This window comes from Kogia breviceps, chromosome 10, assembly GCF_026419965.1.
Source record: "Kogia breviceps isolate mKogBre1 chromosome 10, mKogBre1 haplotype 1, whole genome shotgun sequence".
Classification (NCBI taxonomy): domain Eukaryota; kingdom Metazoa; phylum Chordata; class Mammalia; order Artiodactyla; family Physeteridae; genus Kogia; species Kogia breviceps.
The window spans coordinates 91,254,409-91,280,976 of record NC_081319.1 but is presented as its reverse complement, the minus strand read 5'-3'; the positions used below and the strand labels follow the sequence as shown (position 1 = coordinate 91,280,976).

Below are 26,568 nucleotides of genomic sequence, written 5' to 3'. Positions count from 1 at the left end.
CAACAGTGAGAGGCCTGCGTACCAGAAAAAAAAAAAAAAAAAAAGGCATTCTGTTTTCCTCTTAGGCTAGAGAAGAATTAACGTTCTCTTTTTAAATATTGAATATTAGCTATCTAGATTAGCCTCACATAGCAGAATTTAATAAAGGTCATTGTGCTTAATTATGCTTATAGAACCACTTATTTTAAAACACACTGATTTCATTGGTTGATTTAATTTCCAAGTGTTTTGTAAAACAGAAAAAAAAACAACTTTACCAGTACTCATTTAATGACAGAGATTGTTAGTTGTCATTGAAAATTTTAATTGTAAAATGTTTCCAAAATATAGAAAACTAACACAGTTAAACACACACACATACACACACACACACACAAACACACCAATTACCAGCTGTATCAGATCCTAACTTTTTATTATATTTAATTCAGACTTTTTTTTTCATAAAGAAAGAATTTTAATGTTGAAGCCTCTTGTGTGTATCTCTCCATGATCCCATTTCACTCCTGTCTCCTCTGGAGTTAATGATTTATTGTTATTTCCATCGTTTTCTTATTCATTCTTTCTTCTTCTACTGCCTTCTTCTGGATTGAGTATTAGGATTCCAGTTTTTTTTTTAACATCTTTATTGGAGTATAACTGTTTTACAATGGTGTGTTAGTTTGTGCTTTACAACAAAGTGAATCAATTATACATATACATATATTCCCATATCTCTTCCCTCTTGTGTCACCCTCCCTCCCACCCCTCTAGGTGGTCACAAAGCACCGAGCTGATCTCCCTGTGCTATGCAGCTGCTTCCCACTAGCTATCTATTTTACATTTGGTAGTGTATATATGTCCATGCCACTCTCTCACTTCGTCACAGCTTACCCTTCCCCCTCCCCATATCCTCAAGTCCATGCTCTAGTAGGTCTGTGTTTTATTCCCATCCTACCACTAATCTCTTCATGACATTTTTTTTTTCTTAGATTCCATATATATGTGTTAGCATACGGTATTTGTTTTTCTTCTCTGACTTACTTCACTCTGTATGATAGACTCCAGGTCTATCCACCTCATTACAAATAACTCAGTTTCATTTCTTTTTATGGCTGAGTAATATTCCATTGTATATATGTGCCACATCTTTATCCATTCATCTGTTGATGGACACTTAGGTTGCTTCCATGTCCTGGCTATCGTAAACAGAGCTGCAATGAATATTTTGGTACATGACTCTTTTTGAATTATGGTTTTCTCAGGGTATATGCCCAGTAGTGGGATTGTGGGGTCGTATGGTAGTTCTATTTGTAGTTTTTTCAGGAACCTCCATACTGTTCTCCAAAGTGGCTGTATCAGTTTACATTCCCACCAGCAGTGCAAGAGGGTTCCCTTTTCTCCACACCCTCTCCAGCATTTATTGTTTCTAGAGTTTTTGATGATGGCCATTCTGACCGGTGTGAGGTGATACCTCATTGTAGTTTTGATTTGCATTTCTCTAATGATTAATGATGTTGAGCACTCTTTCACGTGTTTGTCGGCAACCTGTATATCTTCTTTGGAGAAATGTCTATTTAGTTCTTCTGCCCATTTTTGGATTGGGTTGTTTGTTTTTTGTTATTGAGCTGCATGAGTTGCTTATAAATTTTGGATATTAATCCTTTGTCAGTTGCTTCATTTGCAAATATTTTCTCCCATTCTGAGGGTTGTCTTTTGGTCTTGTTTATGGTATCCTTTGCTGTACAAAAGCTTTTAAGTTTCATTAGGTCCCATTTGTTAATTTTTTTTTTTTACTTCCATTTCTCTAGGAGGTGGGTCAAAAAGGATCTTGCTGTGATTTATGTCATAGAGTGTTCTGCCTTTGTTTTCCTCTAAGAGTTTGATAGTGTCTGGCCTTATATTTAGGTCTTTAACCCATTTTGAGTTTATTTTTGTGTATGGTATTAGGGAGTGTTCTAATTTCATACTTTTACATGTACCTGTTCAGTTTTCCCAGCACCACTTATTGAAGAGGCTGTCTTTTCTCCACTGCATATCCTTCCCTCCTTTATCAAAGATAAGGTGACCATATGTGTGTGGGTTTATCTTTGGGCTTTCTATCCTGTTCCATTGATCTATATTTCTCTTTTTGTGCCAGTACCATACTGTCTTGATTACTGTAACTTTACGATTCCGTTTTTATCTCCACTTTTACCTTGTTAGCTATAACTCTCTGATTGATTTGCTGATTGATTGAGTGATTGTGGCTGTTCTAGGGTTTAAGTACTATTCTTTAGAGTAGTGGTATGCTGGTAATGAATTCTCTCAGCTTTGTCTGAAGTCTTTATTTTGCCCTTATTGGATAGATATTTTTCTATTTTCATTGAATCCAAATTCTAGTTCAGTTTTTCAGTGTTTTGAGGATGTCTCTTCATTACATTCTGGCTTGCATTGTTTCTGACAAGAAGTTTTCTACCAGTTTTATATCTCTGCCTGTGTACAATGTCATCTCCATCCTCAACTGCTTTTAAAATTACCTCTTTATTTTTTAAAAAAGAATTTATTTATAATGTGCTCTGGTGTCGTTCTTTATTTTTATTCTACTGAGGTTGATTGAGTTTCTTAAATTTTTAGTTTAGAGTTTTCATCAGATTTGGAGAAAAATCAACCATTATTTCGGGGAATCTAATTATGTATGTGTTATTCAGCTTGGTATTGTTCATTTCAAGCTCATTCTCAGTGTTCTTTGCCTCTTTGCTTCATTTTGGATAGTTTCTGTTACTAGGTCTTGAGGTTCATCTCTGGAAGTTCCAGTTGGGTCTTTTTCTAGAATTTTCTGTTTATTTTCTCATCATGTTCATGTTTTTTGAACATGTGAAACACATTTACAATAGCTGTTTTAAAGTGCTTGTCTGCTAATTTTATCATCTCTGTCATTTGTCACTCTGTTTCATTTGGTTGATTTTTCTCCTCATCATAACCGTAGTCAGTATTTTCTTTGTTGTCTGCATGTCTGGTAATTTTTGTTTGGCTGCCAGGCATTTTGAATTTCATTTTGGATTTTGTTGTGTTCTTTTATAGTGTTTTGGACTTCGTTCTGTTTTAGAGTTAAAATATTTGAAAGTGTTTTTATTTATTTATTTTTTGAGGCTTTCTTTTTAATGTCTGTTAGTATAGGTCCAGAGCAGCTTTTAGTTTAACACAAATTTTTCTCTACCACTAAGGTGGTTGCCCTTCTTGAGGACTCTGTCCAATAATTTGTGTATTCTGAAGTCTTTCTTTCGGTTTGTAGGAACACAAACTGTTCCTCGTCCTTTGTGACTTCAAGGAATTGTTTGTCCTACTGCTTTTCTATGATTATTTATGCAGCCTTGGGATTTAGTTTCCTCTCTTGCATTCTCAGCCAGAAACTTGAGGGCAGCCCTCTGCTGATCTTTGGAGCTCTATCTCTGTACATCTCTCTCACTGATAATATTTAATCCTGTAAAGGTAGTTTTCTGAACTCCAATTTCTATCTCCTCAACTTGGCAAGATCATCAGGCTCTACTTGGTTCCACTTTTCTATGCTGCAGCCTAGAAAATGCCTCCAGACAGTAAGATCAGCAGTCATAGGACTCACCTTATTTGCCTTTCTCAAAAATCATAGTCCTGCACTGACTATTATTTCTTGTCTGATGATTATTGTTTTATATATGTTGTCAAATTTTCTAGTTGTTTATAACATTAAGGTAATTTTTATAACAGTTAATACTTCATGTGTAGAAATGGAAGTCCTCACAATATTTCTCTTTAATTGAAATTATATGTTGTCATTAATATGGCCAGAGTCCACAGTTAATCCTGGATATTATACGTTCCTCTACAGAAACAGACATATTGGTGGATATAATTTTGATTAGCATAGCTTGGTCAAGTTACAGAGCTAGGTTTGGGTTATATGTTATTCTATTGTAATATATATTAAAATCACCTTCTATTAATACCATGTGCAAATGTTTGTAATGCTTTGTTCTTAGAAATTTTAAGTCGAAGAGGTAGTTGATTATTGAATCCTTGATGTCTGGGGAGTGTATCAGACCTTCCTATTCTGATTGAACTTCTTCTTCTCAAGGCACAACCACCAACTTCTCCATAAAACTTCCAAACTTTTAAATGTTTTTGTCCTAAAATTGTACTGTACCCTTTCACTATGTAGGAACAGCACTCACCTCTTTCCCCCTTTTTTTTACTCTTTACTCACCAGAGCATAAATATCTTCTGATCTCTGTGACATTATACCCAGAAAGGGCACAAGTTATCCTTCCAAGACTATTTTAACCAGCCTACTTTTTGGCCAGTTGCCAGTTATAGTTAAAAAGAGTAAAACTGATCTGAATTATTCTGTTTATCATGATACTTATTTGGTGAGTGTTTAGGAGATTCTTAAGGACGAGCCTATTTTTCCTTTCCTTTTCCTGCCTCATAAGACAGGGTTCTATTTTACTTATTTTTATTTGTCTTTCTTTCTGAAGTTGTTGTAGTGGTTCACCGTCTTTGAAGACTCTATGAATTTGTGGCAAATGCTGGTTTGTTGGATGTCAGCTTCAATGATGCTAAGTGATGGGCATGGCCCAGTAGTAGTACTTAGGCTCTGTAGGGTGAGAAGAAGTAAAAAGAAAAAGGAGAAGAGATAAAAGAATGACACCACTTCCTTTCCCTCCAGGTGCTCCCAACTGGAAAGCATAAATGTTATACTGGTCTCGGGTTCCTTTTACTCATTTCTATTTAAATACGTGAGTCTTGTTTCATGCACTTTGGTCATTTATAATAAATTCCCCCTCCAAAAAACAGTGAAAGAAAGCAATTTTTTTAAGTAAGACTAGACAGTGGCATTTTCTGTTATTTCTTTTCCTGTCCCTTATATACCAAATCTAGTGATTTGAGAATTCTGAAACTGCTTTGAATATTCATGAGCATCAGCTTGAGAGTTTCTTAAAACATGGAATTATTGAGAGCTTTCACTAGCAATTATAATAGGCATCTTGCATATTCATCACATACAATAGTTAATAGGTTACCGACATGGAATTTTTACTCTCTTAGCTCTACCCTGTGAGCTTGAGCCCATTGCAACAACTTCTGTCACCAGTGGCTCCCATTTTACAATTCTTTTTCACCACACATCCCTCACCCACTTTGCCCCAATCACATGGACCACTTTGTGGTCCCTTGGGAACTATAAACATGCTCGTTCTGGGTGTTTGCACTTATAATAGTCCCTCTGCTGCAAGTGCTCTTCCTTCAGATCGCTGATCTGCGTGGCTTACTACTTGGTTCATTCAGGTCTCGTGTCATCCTCAGTTGTCATTAACTATTCCCTGTCATCAGTAGCAATGTCCTTTCCCAACCAGTTTATCACTCCTTTCTTTGATCTTACTTTCACACATTTTATTAGCACTTACTTTTACTTGACAGTATATTCTTTATCTCTCAGTTTATTGTCTCTTACTTGAATACATTTCATGAGGGCAGAAAATATGTCTCTAGATCTGGAACAGTGTCTGGCACATAATAATACTCAAAAAATACTTGCTAGAAGAAGGATAAGTGAAAGAATGAGTGAATGAATGAGTGATGTTATATTTGTATTAGGACACCTACTCGATGCACCTTCAAACTGAACATAAGAATGTAGTAGAAAATAGAAAACTCTATTTGCTGTTTAAATACTTAAAATATTAATTGATAAGTTTTATATTCAAAGTGAAAGTTCCCTAATTATAACTACAGAATTTCACATCCTATTTGACTGTAGATTGGGTGGAGTTCACTTTTCTTTTTAAAATTTATATATTTTTTAACATCTTTATTGGAGTACAATTACTTTACACTGTTGTGTTAGTTGCTGCTGTATAACAAGGTGAATCAGCTATACATATACATATATCCCCATATCTCCTCCCTCAAGTGTCTCCCTCCCACCCTCCCTATCCCACCTCTCTAGGTGGTCACAAAGCACCGAGCTGATCTTCCTGTGCTATGTGGCTGCTTCCCACTAGCTATGTATTTTACATTTGGTAGTGTATATGTGTCAGTGCCACTCTCACTTCATCCCAGCTTCTCCTTCCCCCTCCCCGTGTCCTCAAGTCCACTCTGTATGTCTTCATCTTTATTCCTGTCTTGCCCCTAGGTTCTTCAGAACCATTTTTTTCCCGTAGATTCCATATATATGGGCTAGCATTCGATATTTGTTTTTCTCTTTCCAACTTACTTCACTCTGTATGACAGACTCTAGATCCATCCACATCACTACAAATGAGTCAGTTTCATTTATTTTTATTACTGAGTTATATTCCATTGTGTATATGTACCACAACTTCTTTATCCATTCATCTGTACATGGACACTAAGGTTGCTTCCATGTCCTGGCTATCGTAAATAGAGCTGCAATGAACATTGTGGTACATGACTCTTTTTGAATTATGGTTTTCTCAGAGTATATGCCCAGTAGTGGGATTGTTCAGTCATATGGTAGTTCTGTTTTTAGATTTGTTTGTTTGTTTGTTTGTTGTTTTTTGTTTTTGCGGTACGTGGGCCTCTCACTGTTGTGGCCTCACCCATTGCGGAGCACAGTCTCCGGACGTGTAGGCTCAGCGGCCATGGCTCACAGGCTTAGCTGCTCCGCAGCATGTGGGATCTTCCCAGACCGGGGCACGAACCCGTGTCCCCTACATCGGCAGCCGGACTCTCAACCACTGCACCACCAGGGAAGCCTTATTTTTAGTTTTTTAAGGAGCCTCCGTACTGTTCTCCATAGTGGCTGTATCAATATACATTCCCACCAACAGTGCAAGAGGGTTCCCTTTTCTCCACACCCTCTCCAGCATTAATTGTTTGTAGATTTTTTGATGATGGCCATTCTGACTGGTGTGAGGTGATACCTCATTGTAGTTTTGATTTGCACTTCTCTAATGATTAATGATGTTGAGCATTCTTTCATGTATTTGTTGGCAATCTGTATATCTTCTTTGGAGAAATGTCTGTTTAGGTCTTCTGCCCATTTTTGGATTGGGATGTTTGTCTTTTGATATTGAGATGCAGAAGCTGCTTGTATATTTTGGAGATTAATCCTTTGTCAGTTGCTTCATTTGCAAATGTTTTCTCCCATTCTGAGGATTGTCTTTTCATCTTGTGTATGGTTTCCTTTGCTGTGCAAAAGCTTTTAAGTTTCATTATGTCCCATTTGTTTATATTTGTTTTTATTTCCATTTCTCTAGGAGGTGGGTCAAAAAAGATCTTCTGCCTATGTTTTCCTCTAAGAGTTTGATAGTGTCTGGCCTTACATTTAGGTGTTTAATCCATTTTGAGTTTATTTTTGTGTGTGGTGTTAGGGAGTGTTCTAATTTCATACTTTTATAGGTAGCTGTCCAGTTTCTCCAGTACCACTTATTGAAGAGGCTGTCTTTTCTCCACTGTATATCCTTCCCTCCTTTATCAAAGATAAGGTGACCATATGTGTGTGGGTTTATCTCTGGGCTTTCTATCCTGTTCCATTGATCTATATTTCTGTTTTTGTGCCAGTACCATACTGTCTTGATTGCTATAGCTTTGTAGTATAGTCTGAAGTCTGGGAGCCGGATTCCTCCAGCTCCATTTTTCGTTCTCAAGACTGCTTTGGCTATTCGGGGTCTTTTGTGTTTCCATACAAATTGTGAAATTTTTTGTTCTAGTTCTGTAAAAAATGCCAGTGGTAGTTTGATGGGGATTGCATTGAATCTGTAGATTGCTTTGGGTAGTATAATCATTTTCACAATGTTGATTTTTCCAATCCAGGAACGTGGTGTATCTCTCAGCATTTTTGTATCATCTTTAATTTCTTTCATCAGTGTCTTACAGTTTTCTGCATACAGGTCTTTTGTCATCTTAGATACATTGTTTCCTAGGTATTTTATTCTTTTTGTTGCAGTGGTAAATGGGAGTGTTTCTTTAATTTCTCTTTCAGATTTTTCATCATTAGTGTATAGGAATGCCAGAGATTTCTGTGCATTAATTTTGTATCCTGCTACTTTACCAAATTCATTGATTAGCTCTAGTAGTTTTCTGGTAGCATCTTTAGGATTCTCTATGTATAGTATCATGTCATCTGCAAACAGGGACAGTTTTACTTCTTCTTTTCTAATTTGGATTCCTTTTAGTTCTTTTTCTTCTCTGATTGCTGTGGTGAAACTTCCACGACTATGTTGAATAACAGCAGTGAGAGTGGGCAACCTTGTCTTGTTCCTGATCTTAGTAGAAATGGTTTCAGTTTTTCACCATTGACAACGATGTTGGCTGTGGGTTTGTCATATATGGCCTTTATTATGTTGAGGTAAGTTCCTGCTGTGCCTGTTTTCTAGAGAGTTTTTATCATAAATGGGTGTTGAATTTTGTCTAAAGCTTTTTCTGCATCTCTTGAGATTACCGTATGGTTTTTCTCCTTCAATTTGTTAATATGGTGTAGCACATTGATTGATTTGCATATATTGAAGAATCCTTGCATTCCTGGGAGAAACCCCACTTGCTCATGGTCTATGTGCCTTTTAATATGCTGTTGGATTCTGTTTACTAGTATTTTGTTGAGGAGTTTTAGATTTATGTTCATCAATGTTATTGGCCTGTAGTTTTCTTTGTTTGTGACATCTTTTTCTGGTTTTGGTATCAGGGTGATTGTGGCCTCGAAGAATGAGTGTGGGAATGTTCCTCCCTCTGCTATATTTTGGACAAGTTTGAGAAGGCTAGGTGTTAGCTCTTCTCTAAGTGTTTGATAGAATTCGCCTGTGAAGCCCTCTTGTCCTGGGCTTTTGTTTGTTGGAAGATTTTTAATCACAGTTTCAATTTCAGTGCTTGTTACTGGTCTGTTTATATTTCTGTTTCCTCCTGGTTCAGTCTTAGAAGGTTGTGCTTTTCTAAGAATTTGTCCATTTCTTCCAGATTGTCCATTTTTTTGGCATATAGTTGCTTGTAGTCATCTCTCATGATCCTTTGCATTTCTGCAGTGTCAGTTGTTACTTCTCCTTTTTCATTTCTATTTCTATTGATTTGAGTCTTCTCCCTTTTTTTCTTGATGAGTCTGGCTAATGCTTTATCAATTTTGTTTATCTTCTCAAAGCACCAGCTTTTAGTTTTATTGACCTTTGCTGTTGTTTTCTTTATTTCTTCTTTATTTCTGATCTGATCTTTATGATTTCTTTCCTTCTGCTAACTGTGGTGTTTTTTGGTTCTTCTTTCTCTAATTGCTTTAGGTGTAAGGTTAGGTTGTTTATTTGAGATGTTTCTTGTTTCTTGCGGTAGGATTTTATTGCTATAAACTTCCCTCATATAACTGCTTTTGCTGCATCCCATAGGTTTTCGGCTGTTGTGTTTTCATTGTCATTTGTTTCTAGGTATTTTTTGATTTCCTCTTTAATTTCTTCAGTGACTACTGGGTTATTTAGTAGCATATATTTTAGACTCCATATGTTTTGTTTTTTACAGGTTTTTTCCTGTAATATCTAGTCTCTCATAGCATTGTGGTTGGAAAAGTTACTTGATACGATTTCAATTTTCTTAAATTTATCGAGGCTTGATTTGTGACCCAAGATATGATATATTCTGGAGAATGTTCTATGAGCACATGAGAAGAAAGTGTATTCTCTTGCTTTTGGATGGAATGTCCTATAAATATCAATTAAATCCATCTTGTTTAATGTATCATTTAAAGCCTGTGTTTCCTTATTTATTTTCATTTTGGTTGTTCTGTCCATTGTTGAAAGTGGGGTGTTAAAGTCCCCTACTATGATTGTGTTACCTGTAGATTTCCCCTTTTATGGTTGTTAGCATTTGCCTTATGTATTGAGGTGCTCCTATGTTTGGTGCATAAATATTTACCATTGTTACATCTTCTTGGATCGATCCCTTCAACATTATGTAGTGTCCTTCTTTGTCTCTTGTGATAGTGTTTATTTTAAAGTCTATTTTGTCTGATATGAGAATTGCTACTCCAGCTTTCTTTTGATTTCCATTTGCATGGAATATCTCTTTCCATCCCCTCACTTTCAGTCTGTATGTGTCCCTAGGTCTGAAGTGGGTCTCTTGTAGACAGCATATATACGGGTCTTATTTTTGTATCCATTCAGCCAGTCTTTGTCTTTTGGTTGGAGTATTTAACCCATTTATATTTAAGGTAATTATCACTATGTATGTTCCTATTACCGTTTTCTTAATTGTTTGGGGTTTGTTATTGTAGGTGTTTTCCTTCTCTTGTGTTTCCTGCCTAGAGAAGTTCCTTTAGCATTTGTTGTAGAGCTGATTTGGTGGTGCTGAATTCTCTTAGCTTTTGTTGTCTGTAAAGGTTTTAATTTCTCTGTTGAATCTGAATGAGATACTTGCTGAGTAGAGTAATCTTGGTTGTAGGTTTTTCCCTTTCATCACTTTAAATATGTCCTGTCACTCCATTCTGGCTTGCAGAGTTTCTGCTGAAAGATCAGCTGTTACCATTATGGGGATTCCCTTGTGTGTTATTTGTTGCTTTTTTCCTTTGTTGCTTTCAATATTTTTTCTTTGTATTTAATTTTTGATAGTTTGATTAATATGTGTGTTGGTGTGTTTCTCCTTGGATTTTCCTGTATTGGACTCTCTGCACTTCCTGGACTTGATTGACTGTTTCCTTTCCCATATTAAGGAAGTTTTCAACTATAATCTCTTCAAGTATTTTCTCAGTCCCTTTCTTTTTCTCTTCTTCTTCTGGGACCCCTATAATTCGAATGTTTTGCATTTAATGTTGTCCCAGAGGTCTCTGAGACTGTCCTCAATTCTTTTCATTCTTTTTTCTTTATTCTGCTCTGCAGTAGTTATTTCCACTATTTAATCTTCCAGGTCACTTATCCATTCTTCTGCCTCAGTTATTCTGCTACTGATTCCTTCTAGAGAATTTTTAATTGTATTTATTGTGTTGTTCATCATTGTTTGTTTGCTCTTTAGTTCTTCTAGGTCCTTGTTAAATGTTTCTTGCATTTTGTCTATTCTATTTCCAAGATTTTGGATCATCTTTTCTATCATTATTCTGAATTCTTTGCAGGTAGACTGCCTATTTCCTCTTCATTTGTTTGGTCTAGTGGGTTTTTACCTTGTTCCTTCATCTGTTGTGTGTTTCTCTGTCTTCTCATTTTGCTTAACTTAGTGTGTTTGGGGTCTCCTTGTCACAGGCTGCAGGTTCATAGTTCCCGTTGTTTTTGGTGTCTGCCCACAGTGGGTAAGGTTGGTTCAGTGGGTTGTATAGGCTTCCTGGTGGAGGGGACTGGTGCCTATGTCCTGGTGGATGAGGCTGGATCTTGTCTTTCTGGTAGGCAGGTCCACATCCGGTGGTATGTTTTGGGGTGTCTGTCAACTTATTATGATTTTAGGCAGCCTCTCTGCTAATGGGTGGGGTTGTGTGCCTGTCTTGCTCGTTGTTTGGCACGGGATGTCCAGCACTGTAACTTGCTTGTCGTTGAGTGGAGCTGGATCTTAGCATTGAGTTGGAGATCTCTGGGAGAGCTCTTGATGATTGATATTACATGTGGCCAGGGGGGTCTCTTACGGTCCAATGTCCTGAACTCGGCTCTCTCACTTCAGAGGCTCAGACCTGACGAAGACCGTGTCCGCCACACAACTTTTGGCAAGTCTGAGGTCTTCTGCCAGCGTTCAGTAGGTCTTCTGTAGTTGTTCCAATGTAGATGTATTTTTGAGGTATTTGTGGGAAGAAAGCCGATCTCCACGTCTTACATCTCTACCATCTTGAAGGTCCTCTCTCTTCACACTATTCAGTTTTGAAATGTTCCATACTCACAGATCAATCAAGGAAAAGCTTCAGGGCAGATTTAGGGAAATCTTCCATTACTTCTGCTGCTAGAGGATCCACATTTCATCTGGAAAAGACATAAATCTGGCAGTGGCACTTCAGGCCTAGCCTATCCACCTGTTTTTCCTTTGTGCTTAGTCTGTTTCATTTGCTCATAGCGGGCACTGTGCAGAGGCCTTGCCCCTGGCCCTTCAGACCAGAGATCCTCGTGAAACGGCTGAGCCAACACCTGAGCTTGGTACGTGTGCTGATGCTCCTCACAGAACACTCAACTCAAGATGCTGGCGGGCCATGTGCAGAGACGCTGTGTATGCCTGGAATTCACTTTTGAGAAAGACCTTTAGGACCAGAAAACGTTAATCATAAAAATATTCTGTTCTTGTAAAGATTTAAGTTCTGTTTGTTCTTCATTCTGTAGTTGAGTTCAGTGGCCAAAATAACACAAAATCTTTTTGCTTCTTTAACTTTCTTTACCCTTTAAACTATTCTGTAGCCCTTTAAGTTTGTCATGGAATCTAGATAAATTTGTGTCCATCAACATGATCAGCTCATATTAGTCTTTTCTGAGAACAGGTACTGCATGACAGGTATCTATCTATTCTTTCCTCTTCCTACTTCCTTTTATATCTGTACTATTTGGACTACTGGGAGTTGAGCCTCTTGTGCTTTCTTTTAATAATAAGATAACGTCTCTCCCCACATCCTACTGAAATACCAGAGAACTCTTTCACAGACACAGCTGTCTGTATTCTCTCTAGGAGAGTTTAAAAAACCTGTATATGGAGTAGAACACACTGGTATTAAGAGGATAAACTAATGTATTGCATTGAAGCTTATTGCAGATTTTGGACCCTGGGGAGTCAGATACCTTGTTTTCAGAAAGTGTGTCATCATTTTGTGGTGTTTAATTTGTTTTTAGCTTTCCATTATTTCCAAATTCTTATGGAAGTATGGAAATAAACAATTTTTATCTGATTATGACCTTCAAAAAGATATAAACAGGTTGTTTTTATTTAGCAGCAACATTATCAATTTATGCCAACAACAGTTTTTCTGAGTATGACTGTAATCACAGATGTCAGCATGCTCTGGAAATACTGTCTCTTTGCTAACTCTTATTATTCAAGCACTAAAAAAGATCATTTTAAAGTTTAATTGATTTATGGGTAATTGGTCCATCTGAACCTATGTGTAAGCAAAAAGTCTTACTTCTAAGTAAAAGATGGTTTTTATTCACTTGCCATGCTATCCAACAATCACTCTAGGGTAATAAGGAACTTTGAGTAAGATTGCTTAGAAGTTAAGGTACTACACAACAAACTTTGCAACATTCAAGCTACATTTTCATATTTTCCAAAGAAAATTCATTTTGATATTTCCTTATTGCCTAATGCAGAACCTTGTACACTGCTGTGTACACTCCATGTTTGTGTGTGTATGCATGTGCATACATGTATGTTTATATATACCTTTGTGGGGACAAGGAAGAGGTGCTTGTCAAAATTAGTCATTTTTACTGAACGCAGTCTTATTAAATTGATTCATGGAACCAAAGTTTATTGAGTGCTTCCTATGTGCTAAGCACTGTAATAGGTCCTAGGCATATGTGTATTAGGAAGATTTTTGCATCTCTGCCCAGAAGATGCTTGCATCCTATCAGGCGACACAAACAATTAAACCAATAATTATAGCACATTGTGTTACAGAATTTTGTACATAATGCTTAGAAGCACAGGAGAGGAGCATTTGAATTAGTCTGGTTGGTCAGGAAAGTTTCCTGGAAGAGGTATTCATTATGCAAGAAGAGTGAAAGGCATTTTAGACAGAGGGAACAGCAAACGACAAAGCATAGAGGTTTAATTGTGGTGTCATCCAGTGTTAGGTTTGCCTGCAGTGGTGGTTGTGTTGTGAGAATGTAAGGGAGAATGTTCTTGATCTTAGAAGCTATATGCTGACATATTTAGAGGTAAAGTGCCCTAATGTCTGCAACTAATTCTCAGACGGTTCAGGAAAAAAAACAAACAAACTTGTATTTGTGGATGTGGAGAGAGTGCTCACAAACGTGACAAAATATTATTCCTGGGTTTAGGTGAAAGAGGTACAGGGATTCGTTGTACTACTCTTGAAACTTTTCTTGAAATTTAGCACTGTTCAAATAAAAAGGAGAGAGCTTCCCTGGTGGCACAGTGGTTACGAATCCGCCTGCTAATGCAGGGGACAGAGGTTCGAGCCCTGGTCTGGGAACATCCCACATACCGTGGAGCAACTAAGCCCATGTGCCACAACTGCTGAGCCTGTGCTCTGGAGCCCACGAGCCACAACTGCTGAAGCCCACGTGCCACAGCTACTGAAGCCCACGCACCTAGAGCCTGTGCTCCGCAACAAGAGAAGTCACCACAATGAGAAGTCTGCACACCACCATGAAGAGTAGCCCCTGCTCACCGCCACTAGAGGAAGCCCGCACGCAGCAATGAAGTCCCAACGCAGCCAAAAATTAATTAATTAATTTTAAAAATAAAAAATATTAAGAGGAAAAGAAAACCCTTCAGGTCACTAATAAACTTTTTTCAAAAGTTTCAAAAAGTAGTATGAACATGATATAATTGAAGAATTACCTAATTAATAACTGTCTTCTATGGTGGTCTATTAATTGGATATTTATCAGTGATAGATCATTATTCTATAGAAGATAGCCTTGACTGGATCTGCTGTGATGGTATCTTTAATAAAATTGTTATTTAAGTCATTTTTTATCTAAATGAGAAACATAAGACCATTGAGTGTCTAATAACAGGATCAGAAGGGACCAAAGGAGGTATATTGTCTAATTCACTATTAAATGAATAAGCTAAATAGGTAGAAGGCTTCCTGTGTATATTATTACTTAGAAACATTGCCATTGAAGAAATCTCCATGACCTTTCAAATGCTTAAACAGAGGGTCATATTCATTTGTGAATTGTCTAAGATTATTTTTTAAGAAGAAAGAGCCCATAAAAATCTAGTTAATATACACTGTGACCCTTAAAAGAGAGAATGGGGAATTAAGAGCAGAGAATGTAATGCATATTAAATAAACATTACAGATAATGTATAATTCATATTCCTTATTGGCCATAGAAGAAAATGGATAATGAAGGCTGGGATGGATGGTGGTGAAAGACTAGGGGATGGAATTGTGGGAGGAGGGAAAGGCAAGGCTAGTAGTGGAGAGCACAAGATAGAGGAAGAGAGAGAACACATCTTCTGAGGAAGAAAGATATAGCAGACTTTGAGGTGATTTTTTTAATTATTGAAGTATAGTTGGTTTACAATGCTATGTTAGTTTCTGGTATATAGCAAAGTAATTCGGTTATACATATATATGCATGAGACTGTATGTGTGTGTGTATTCTTTTTCATATTCTTTTCCATTATGGTTTATTATGGGATATTGAATATAGTTCCCTGTGCTATACAGTAAGACCTGGTTGTTTGTCAATTTTATATATAGTAGTTTGATTCTGCTAATCCCAAACTCCTATTTTATCCCTCCCACTGCCTTTCCCCTTTGGTAACCATAAGTTTGTTTTCTATGTCTGTGAGTCTGTTTTCTGTTTTGTAAATAAGTTCATTTGTGTCATATTTTAGATTTCACATATAAGTGATATCGTATGGTATTTGTCTTTCTCTGTCTGACTTACTTCATTTAGTATGATAATCTCTGGGTCCATCCATGCTGCTGCAAATGGCATTATTTAACTCTTTTTTCATGGCTGAGTAATATTCCATTGTGTATGTGTATGTACCACATCTTATCCATTTACCTGTCGAACATTTAGATTGCTTCCACGTCTTGGCTATTGTAAATAGTGCTGCTGTGAACATAGGGGTGCATGTATCTTTTTGAATTATAGTTTTCTCTAGATATACATCCAGGAGTGGGATTGCTGGGACATATGGCAACTCTATTTTTAGTTTTTTGAGAAACCTCCATACTGTTTTCCATAGTGGCTATACCAGTTTACATTCCCACCAACAGGGTAGGAGGATTCCCTTTTCTCCACATGAGGTGATTTTTTAAATAATTATGTTTAATTGATATAGATTTTCTTACCATCTAGTGTTTTTTAACTATTGATCCAATTAATCACTGTTTACAGTTTTTATATTTTTATAATCTCTATTTTTAGAGACTCTACTCATATGGAATAATTGAAACAATTTATTATGATGGAAATTTTCCCCAGTGATAAAGCAAAAGCTACCAGAGAAATATCACTTCTCTGACCAGATAAAATCAATCTTCACCCATATTTTAATTTGTTACAATGAAGCTCATACACAGGAAGAGTTATAGTGAGTCATAATCTTTTGAACTTGAGTTTTGGCAAAGTTTGGCTTTTCAGAAAAGATTTTCTTTGTTGTGAGACTATTTTACTGAGAATATTATCTTTCTTTTATTATTAACCTTTTATGTCTTCTACTTTTTCCATCCTCTGTCATCTCAAATTACTATGAAGCAGAGATCAGAATGCAGCTGTTGTAGCTGCTCTCTATTCAGGGAAAAGTAGTGTTAGAACTATAGGCTGATCTGTAATTACTTGGGTAAAATGATAATGGATTCCAGTAACTTAACTTTTTGAAGCATTTTCCTTTGTAAGTTGCATTTCATTTCTTCCTAGTGTTTGCTTTTTTTTTAACCAAAATTAACACAACAAAAGGATGATAGATGATGTTATGAACCTAATGTTCATTAGAAAAGTCAGATACACTGAATAATTTAAGGAACATGAACAAAAGTCAGGTAGATGAACAATTTTAGGAGAAAGTAAGATTCCTCCTTGGATGTTTAAAAAAAAGCCTCATTCCTGTCTCCTGAATTTCTACCCACCACTTTCTTTTTTTGTATGTATTTATTACAGGCATGGGAGTTTTTACTGGGCATTCACTTCTCTTATCTCAGTTCTTCCTGCCTGCTTCTCTTTTTTGTTTTCATGTGTTTGTTTTTCTGGCATGTATTAGTCAAAATCCATGTTACAGTGTAGGTGGGGGTCTGTCTCATTGGAGTTGACATCATACCCACGTCAAGCCAGTTCAGTTCGCCCTTGATCTTGGTTTCTAAGGCTGTGTTCTCCAGTACCCATCTGCCTCCACATCACCACTGATAGGGATGTATATGAAGTTCCCAGGATGTCTGTCAAGTGTCCCCTCACCGGCGCCTGAGTAATAGCCAGTCTTAGATCACAGAGGTTTAATGATGAATCCATATCTGTCATGAGCTGGAAGAGCTGCAGGGCACATAGTAGGTAAGGGCTTAGTAAATGTTTGATGGATGAATAAAGAAATGAATGTGCAAAGGAATGTAGCTCATAACTGAAGTCCTTAAGGAATGGAGCTGTTTAGGCCAGCACTTCTGTTCATAAGTATATAGCCAATTAAGAGTGCAGCTCAAAGCATGCTTGTGTGTCCCGGTATCCATTAGTGATTACAGACTGCAGCCTTCGGTTTCCCTGGTGAATTCACATGCAAGCTGACCTGACAGGCACTGCTTGCACTATGCATAATCACAGGACTTCGGATTCCACACTGAGCTTCACCTTTACCATGAAACGGCTTTCTGTGGCCTAACAGTGGGAGGGATCAGCTCTCATTAGAATGCATGCTTGAAATATAACCTTAACAAACCTGAACTTTCTCACGTTAAGAGCAAAATCACCTTTGACAGATTTGGGGGTTGAATTGGCAAGGCACAGTTCTTCTCAAGTCCAAGGATTTCACATTTTGCACATGCTTTCTTATTTCATTGTGTTTCAAACCAGGTTGCTATTGTAGAGAGCATTTTAGCAGCCTTGATCTTGGAGACCTCAAGACCATTTATTCCTGTTGTTGCTGATGTAGTGTTACAGCTGCTTCCTCTTCATGTGATTTAATTTGAAGTTTCAGCCCGCCAGGGGGCTGTTGGTCCCCACCTATGCAGCTTGAAGAGCTCGATGCTGTTTTCTGCATGGCTGTTATTCGCATTCCTATTCATAGCGATTTTTCCCTTTCTATATTCATCTAGCAACAGCAAGGCACTGTTCCAGGAACTCGCTCTCTCTCTACATAAGGCGTAACATGGAACCATTTGGATGGAAAAATTATAAATTAAAATTATTCTGTTCATTTTAAAATATTCATATTGTGTTGCTCAGATGCCAGTAACTGGAAAATCATGGATAATGTCCTGTTTTTATAACCTCTTTCAGAGTGTTTTAAAATCCATTTATGTTGTTACTTAGCCATCTCTTTCCTGGAGTGGATTTTGTGATAAGATTTTTTTAAAAAAGGTTGTATGAGTCCAGCGTCTGATGGCATATGTAATATTAAAATACAGACAATACCACTAACTGCAACCAGTTTTTTTCAACAGAAAAATATTTACTCCATGTACAGAGAATATTTATAAAACTATAGAGCTACAAAGGTCGCCTGTGGACATGCCAGATTATTTACTTTGAGGATAAAACTTTTTATTAAATGATTAAAACCAAGCAAAGGTTTATTAATTTCTGAAATTGCATATTTAAATTAAGAAATCCCATCTATTCATAACATTATTGATTTTCAAATACTAAAAACACCTCTAACTTTTAAAATGGAGCTGATTTTTGATGTCTCCTGTTCTTTAATTTTGGGAAGCTAATTTTATTTCTATCCTTGTATTTTCCGTGTTGTCTGGGTGTGGGTGAGGATGTGCTTGTCTCAGAAAGATAGTAAAGTGGGGAAAAGCGAACATGTTTTTACAGAGGTTGGCTAGTTTGCTGATAAAGTAAATGTGTCTCTTCTTCTAAAGGAAAGAATAGTGACTGGAGATGTTAGCTTCATGTATCGATATATTTTTCCACCTCTGTGGAACATGTTAAAGAGAGTGAAGATCTTTCCTTTTTTGCTTCTTTGTTCTGTAAGTTTTAAGTTCACATTCACATAGAAGCTATGTGTTCTATTTGTTGTCTCTCTTGGCTAGGAATATTTAAATGTATTTTTGAAATTATTCTGTTCTGTCAACTAAAGACAATTTAAAATTTTAATTTTAAGACTCTTCCTAGAAACTTCTACTTGTGGTTCAGGCTGTCTTCTTTGTTTGTGTGCCTTGTGTGTGTGTTGGGATTCTTCAGAAGCAACAAATCGCGTTAGCATGAACAAATTTCACAGGCCCATTTCACTGTTTATTTTAGCCTTGTGAATCATTTGGCCTTTTAAAACACGCTAACCCTTTCATTGAATGTGCCTTCAGAAAGACTCTGTGTGCCCTGAAAACTTGGGTGGCTCTTGCTAACTCTGCTTTATTTATTTTAAGTAATACTAGGTGATCCAGAAGTATTTCCTTTGAATTTCTAGAAGAATGTTATTGCAGGCCGGTAATATTGGAAGTCAGGATTCTTTATAACAACAACAACATGGAAACATAGATACATTTTTATAAAATCTGATTGATGGAAAATAGGATGCAACCTGTTCTATTTTTAGTAAACAGCTTTTTCAACACAGATGCTTAGTTTATACAGCAGCCAACTTCTTTGAATGCAGCAATATAATGCACTCTGTTCTTAATTAAGAAAACAAATTAGCATGGTTACTACAGGAGAAATGGGTACCTCATAATTAATAATTTGTGAGTCAAACTTTAACAACACTGGACATTTTCCTTGGGTCGGTGACACTGATTAGTGAGCTAACTGCTGATAGTACCTATTTTGTGGAGTGACTGTTTCAGTTCCGGGGGTTTTGCTATTCAATAAACTAGGTATTGTCTGTGATGGGACTAAAGCTTTAGTCTTGATCAAAGTGCTTTGGAGGAAGCATGGTTGAACTGATTGGCTGTGAACGTTAATCACTCCGTAGGACGCACTGATAATTTACAGCATTGTTGTAACTCTCTGGTGTTCATAAAATGAACTTAATGACCCAGTGCCACCGTGGGATAAGCTGCTTTTTCTCTGCAATTGAATACCCAGGCTGCCTGCATATCAGTGTTGCGAAATACTGCATTAAAATGGGTGAGCAGCTGTATGATGAAGGAAACGGCTCTGCAACAGATTTGTTAATTATCTCCTTTGATTCACAGAGGGTGTTTGTGAAATATGGTTGACCAGTGAAGACACAGGGGCTTATGGCAGAGATATTGGCACCAGTCTTCCCGCACTGCTGTGGAAGCTGGTTGAAGTGATTCCCGAGGGAGCAATGCTGAGGCTTGGCATGACAAATCCGCCCTATATTTTAGAGCATCTGGAGGTAAGGAAAAGCACCCCATTTCCACGCTGACACAGAGACGAACCCATCCAGACAAAGTGGCAGCCTCAGCATCATCCCATGAGTTTCATTTAAAACCACTTTCACATCTTTTTTTTCGTGGTCTCACGTTACCAAGGATGAATCGGGAATTTCAAGTCCCTTCTTTGTCAGCCTGCACATCTTGTTACTGCTTCCTCACCATTAATTAATGTTGCCTAGATTTTCCAGTATTTGCCGTCTTGTCCCAGTTCTTTGTTTCTTCCTTACAGCCCTTCAGTTTTCCAATGCATAAATTTGCCTCAGTTCCTCTGTCTATAACCCTTGTCTATTTCGGGACTGCTACTACGGTTGCATTGATCCTGCAGCCAACTGTGAACATTGCATTATCTGAACTACCGTTAGCCCTGCCAGTAAGGATACTGTGCAGTGGAGTTTAAGGATGTTTTAAATTTGATTCTTCTGTCTGGCGATAGTTAGGGGAAAAATGAAATTAAAGAGACGTAGAGCTTTGTCATCTTCCACTTGATTCTCTTGTGGTCACTGTGAACAAAAGGAGTTATGATAATGCAAGATCCTTGGTTTTGTTTTTATACCTTCCATGGATGAACAGGGTGTCTACCCTCCAGTAGCTTACTATTAAACTGGGAAAATGGACACGTGTACAAGTAACTGTGGTACTTGATGACGAATGATACACTAAATATGAGCAAAGAATATGGACAAGGGAACAACCATGTAAATGAAAAAGTACATGCTGGCATCCATGATTATTATTTGAGAAATAAGATTATGCTATTAGGCCCATAGTTAAGAATAAGAAATCTAATAAGTGCTGTTGGAGAGTCATGTGCAAAGTACAGAAACGACTCACTTATGTTTTTATCAGTTGTGTTCTTTGCAGTTAGTTTGTACAGAAAAATGACATTTCCGAATTCTAAAAGCAAGTATAGTGGCTGAAATTTAATGTGAATGAATATTCAAAGATGATTTCTATTGACTTGATTTGAGGCCTATACATGTTGAGGTTGTTGTTGAAAAGCCACCCAGCTATCAGCAGCCTATTGTAGAAATTCTGAAAACAGAGTGGATCGCAATCTGATCGTTAATTGTAAATATCTAATGAAGGGCTTCCCTGGTGGCGCAGTGGTTGAGAGCCCGCCTGCCGATGCAGGGGACGCGGGTTCGTGCCCCGGTCCGGGAGGATCCCACATGCGGCTGGGCCCGTGAGCCATGGCTGCTGAGCCTGCGCGTCCGGAGCCTGTGCTCCGCAACGGGAGAGGCCACAACAGTGAGAGGCCTGCGTACCGCAAAAAAAAAATAAATAAATAAATCTAATGAAGAAATGTAGCGATTTCAATTTTGTTATTCACATTTTCCCAACCAGATCTTTTTAGTAAAGGTGTGTGATTTATATGTTAACTTTGGTACTTTGGACAGTGTGTGACTATTATGATTTGCTATTTAAAAGTAAGCCACAGGCATGTCAGTTTTTACTTAACCCTTTGATGTGGCACTTGAAAAAGCAAGTGATTCTCTGTAAAAATCAAATCTGCTAAGAGCTATATCAGTCTTGCTATGTTTGCAGTAAATGTGAGGCATCCATCATGAAGATCAGGAGATGTGTTGGATATATGGTGGGTAGGAAGAGAAGTAAGCCCTGCCAATATACAGCTGATAACACCCCAGTTTCTTTGGATTTAAAAAATCTTATCAAATTTCAAGGGAACGTTAGTAGCTAGAGTCAGAGCAGTTCAGGTTGGGGCTACAGTGAGAGAAGTTCAGGTGGGGAGTAAACACAAGGGGAAAAAAAATCTTGTATTGGCTCTGTGATGAGAAACCTAATATCTCTTGGAATAAACTCAACCCTTTAATTAATTGCAAGATTGCAGAAACCAGTGTCGTGTTTATAGCAAACCCTAATGCTCAGTATCTAAAGTAGTGCTAGAGTTTTGACCTCCGAATAGATGCTCCAGAAGAGCTGCTAAAAATCAACAGAGGACGGTAAATGTAGCTTTACGCTTTACCTGGAAGAACACAAGTGTTTAGTTCATAGATTGTAGTTAGAGTGATGACAAGTTACAATTGTCATAAAATTACCTTTTAAAAATTATTGCTTTAAGATATCTATAATGTTGGCCTTCCCTCCTACATTCTCATTTTCACGAGGCGAGGACCTTGTCATATCTGTGTTGATCTACCCCACCCACTAGTGGCTCAGTAAATGAATGAATAAAAGATGAATAAAGGAGGAGCCTTTTTCATAAAATAAATTGTAGAGCCCACTCTGTCATCTTGAACTTTGAAGTCGTCTGGCCAGAAGAGGCAGCACAAGATGACAAAGTAAATGAGCTTCAAGGGTGAGAGTTTGTCCCAAAGAAAGCCACCCATTCCCCTCCACTTGATATGCAGGGAGTAATTCCATCCTGTGGTTCCACAGCAAAGGAGAGAGCAGTCCCGAGGAAACAGAACCGAAGGAGGTAAACAAACAAAGATGTGCTAGAACGAGAAAACCCAAGTATCTGGAAGCAAGAGCTTTTCAAGTCTTCCTCTGTCGCTTTGACAAGACCTGCACACCTTGGTGGTGGTTCTCATTCTCCTCTGAGGGGCAGAGCTTCAAGCTCGCAGTGTCCTACAAACACATCCTTCTGTAACAGGAAAGGTATCTGAGCTCCACAGGCATCACTGGCTTCCAAGTGTGCAAAAAGGACATTAGGGAAGGGAGCCAACCCCTGGGAGCCTAACCCCGCACCCACAATGCGTCGTGTTTCCCCATTTTTTCCCCGTTTTCCTCTCACTAAGCTGAGACTGCTCTGAAGAAATTACTTGACTTACCTAAAGTGCTGAAGAGGATTCATCAATAAGAAAAGAAAAGAAACGGGAAAAGCTGAAAATGGGGGAAAAACATAACACCAGTGAATGACAGGTGATGATTTTTTTTTTAACTGCCGGGATAGAAGGAAGCCACTCTTGAAAAACTACTCTGATGGTTTAATACACTTAACGGTGAGGGTTTCTGGCGAATTGTATTGGTAGGACCCAGCCTTCTTGTGTTTCTGGAAGATGCTTCACGCTACAGACTTTAATTATAGAGCACTTCACGGGACTGTTTTCCTTCCTCTTGGTTATGTTCACTTCACATTCACCTGACTCTTGAGATTTTTCTCTTAAACTCTTTTACCAGTTTTTTCTTTTAATTGCACAGTTTAAAGGAGAAATCATTTAAAGGAAAATACCAAAGTTTCTATCATTATTTAAACGTATGGTGTGGAAAAATAGGTCTGTTGGAAATACATTTTATTAAATCTTCCAAGGGACAGAAGATATCACACTTAACGTAGGATGCACGTCTAACTTTTAATTGAGAGTCTAACAGTATGTGTGGCACTTTATATTGAATATAAAGTAGATATTGAATAAATGTGTAATGAATAAAAGGAAAGGAGGGAGAATTCTTAATCCCTAACAGGCAAAGTCAAGTATCTAATTGGAATACCTACAAACCCTATTTTTAACTTGTCACTGCCCTAAAAAACCATATGGGATTCATTTTAAATGATGACATAAGTGTCAAAGATATCTCAAACATATCTATATATATGTATACCATATATATATGGTGGGAAAACACCCTGGAATTGAAGAAACATAATTATAAGCTTATGTAATACTTATTAAATTTGGATATGAGGTAGAAACAATAGATAAAACAGTAGATTAAAAAATATTTTACCTCATCTTAGGTCTGTAATACCTCTTCATTACCCATAAATAATAAAGATAAGCTCTTTATCATGACATACAGGGTCCTTAAGGTGCTTCCTCCATCACATCCCCGTTTGCTCTTCCCTTTGCTACCCTTATGAGGCCTCCCGTGTAGGCTGTATTTTTTTTTAACCAATTTATACTCCTGCTATTTTTACTTTAACTTTTTCCCGTTTCATACTTACCACATGATGACAGTTGTTAGCATTGAGTTAATCAGATACACTAATATTGGCTACTAATGGGTTGGCCAAAATGTCCGTTCGGGTTTTTCCATTAAAAAAAACGGGTTCTTAATGGAAATACATATGTTGACTAATACATATGTTGACTAATATATTGCCCCTATAATGGCAAATAAGAGATATTTTCCCTCTATGTTTGCTTTCCTGTTGATATCGCTAAGAGAATAACACTGGCATATTCCTGGTTAATGAACTCTGACCTTCTAGGTGGAGCAGCTTGTGAATTTGATTACTCTTGAAACTACTTTGCTTAGTTTTGCCCTCTGTGTTGTAGGTAGCCCACAGCTAAGGTATTAATTCAGACTGAACATAACACATATGAACCCAGCCAGGTGTGATGTGGCCAGTGACAGTGATGCAATGGCCCCTGGTCCCTGGGCACCGGAGACACGGGTAACATTATTCAACACTGCTGAATAATAATCATAATAACATCAGTACAATTTCTTGGGTGCTTATTATTTTCTAGAAACCATACTGCTTGCTCTACACATATTATCTCTTTTCCTTCTTATAATAAGCTAGCTATATAGATATCATTATGCTTATTTTATTTATTGAGAAGCCAAGTCTTAGAAAGCTTTAATAATTGGCCAAATTACATAACTAATTAGCAGCTGAATGAGTTTCTAATCTTGTCTGACTCTAAAATGCTCTCCACTATACTACATCTTCCATAAAGCCTGCTCAGATATTTCCCAGATTCCTTCCATGCTTTGTCAGACTCTGTCCAGCCTATCTCTGTGGGAACTCATCATGGTGCATCGTTATTTATTTACACATAAATCCAACAAAACTGTTTATCATCTTTAGGAAGAGGCTGTATTGTTTGTCTTTGCATTTCCGTGCCTGTGATGACATGCATTTAATAAATGTGTGTGGAATGATGTGATGGCTCTAAGTTTAGCTGTTCTTTGACTGCATGTCTTATACATATTGAGGTACCTTCATATCTGGGCTGAGCATCTAGTTTTGGAAGAGTTTGTGGATGGTTGTCATATGTGTTTCTCACTTACGAGTCACACTTTTGTGAAGAATTACTAGATGGTGGAGGAGAATCCATCTAAGGGATATGCTTTATTATTTGCCCTGCTAAAATATTGTAGTGACAGATAGTATCTTTAGGACTACCTAGAGCAAAGGAGCTCATTATATGATTATTGAATTTGTAGATTATCTAGGCTTTTAGCTTCTTTCTTCTCCTTCCCGCTTCTTAGCTTTCACTGCTTTTTATAGTCTCCATCAGAGAAGTCAGCAGTGGATGGTCAAGGAGGAGAAATTAAAATCAGGCAATTTGTCTTGTTTTTCATTTTATGGGTTGGCTGGTAGGGAAAAGATATTAAAGCTGTTGACCAGAAAGGGATATGGGAATTATCTGTGGATTTTATTTATCTAAGCTATTCTGGTTCTCCTTATGTTATGAATAATTTAAAATAACTGTTATCTTCCTTGAAAATGCCTGTATGTCTTAAAGTCACATCAGAATTTTAGTGCATCATTTACAGCCTGGAACAGAGAGGGCAGGTTGATTAATTTGGAGTGCAAATGCTTGTTATTAAGGACTTTTCCTACATTCAAATTATAAATAAAGCAAATTGGTTATTTTAAAATTTCTATTACTCTGTAGAATATTGCTGAGAATATTGACACTCATATTCACATTGATATGCTACATTTTATTCAGCCTGAATTAAAATGTATAAGTTCTTTAAAGATTTATATTTAGTATATTTCTGTTATTTATATTATATGTGTTACATTGTGTAAGGTTAGTCATAGTGGTATTTTAAATGTTCCATCTGTTTTCGGTTGAGAAATCTTTTAGTCACTACAAGTCAGTTTCCTGCTACCCTTGATTTTTGTATATTTACTTCTATTTAAATGACCTTATGTTCCAATCTAATAGTACATTTAGCAAAATTAATTTATCCGGTAAGACAGTAGATATCTGTCAAGGACTTTGCTGCATGGTAGTTTATGAACATTAATAGTATGTTTGGCTTGTGCAGACTTTTGAAAAATGCCTCATATTTTCAAAATAATAGCAAACACAATACCTGCTGTGCTTATGTTTCATCAGAGCAATGCAGAATTTCCAAATTGAAGTCAACAGTTCACATGGGTCTTTAAACTTTTTTTTTTCCTTAAGGCTTATACTTTCCAGAATAATAGAAAAATATGCAAATAGATTTTGTGCTGTTGTACACAAACTATTTCACCCTCTTGGTGAATAGGAGGACGTGCTCAGTGATTCGTTTTGAGCAAGGAAATGGAAAGGAAAAATCCTTTATTTCTGCCATCCATGTACTATAGCCTTTGGAACTTGTCAGTGTGGATTGTGTGACTGTTGGTACCCCATTTCTTACTGATTAGAATCATCAGCACTTTACTTCATTCTTAACCTGGCATTTGTGAATAGATTTCAGGAGGTCAGTGAAACCTCTAAGACTGGAAACCAAAGTTTGTGCCTATCTGAAAATTTAGGGGGAGGAAACCATCAAATCTTAAAAGG

The 26,568-nt window shown here is 37.2% G+C and overlaps 1 protein-coding gene across 25 annotated transcripts in view; it reads left to right on the top strand.

The window, feature by feature from the left end:
* CDKAL1 (CDK5 regulatory subunit associated protein 1 like 1) overlaps window positions 1-26,568 on the top strand; it is a 657,591-nt gene that overhangs the window by 353,326 nt on the left and 277,697 nt on the right. For all 25 annotated transcript variants that reach the window (XM_059077869.2, XM_067006689.1, XM_059077873.2 and 22 more), the window contains one exon: window positions 19,883-20,049. In XM_059077869.2, the coding sequence (XP_058933852.1) occupies window positions 19,883-20,049 (167 nt within the window). The remainder of the gene's footprint in view (window positions 1-19,882; window positions 20,050-26,568) is intronic.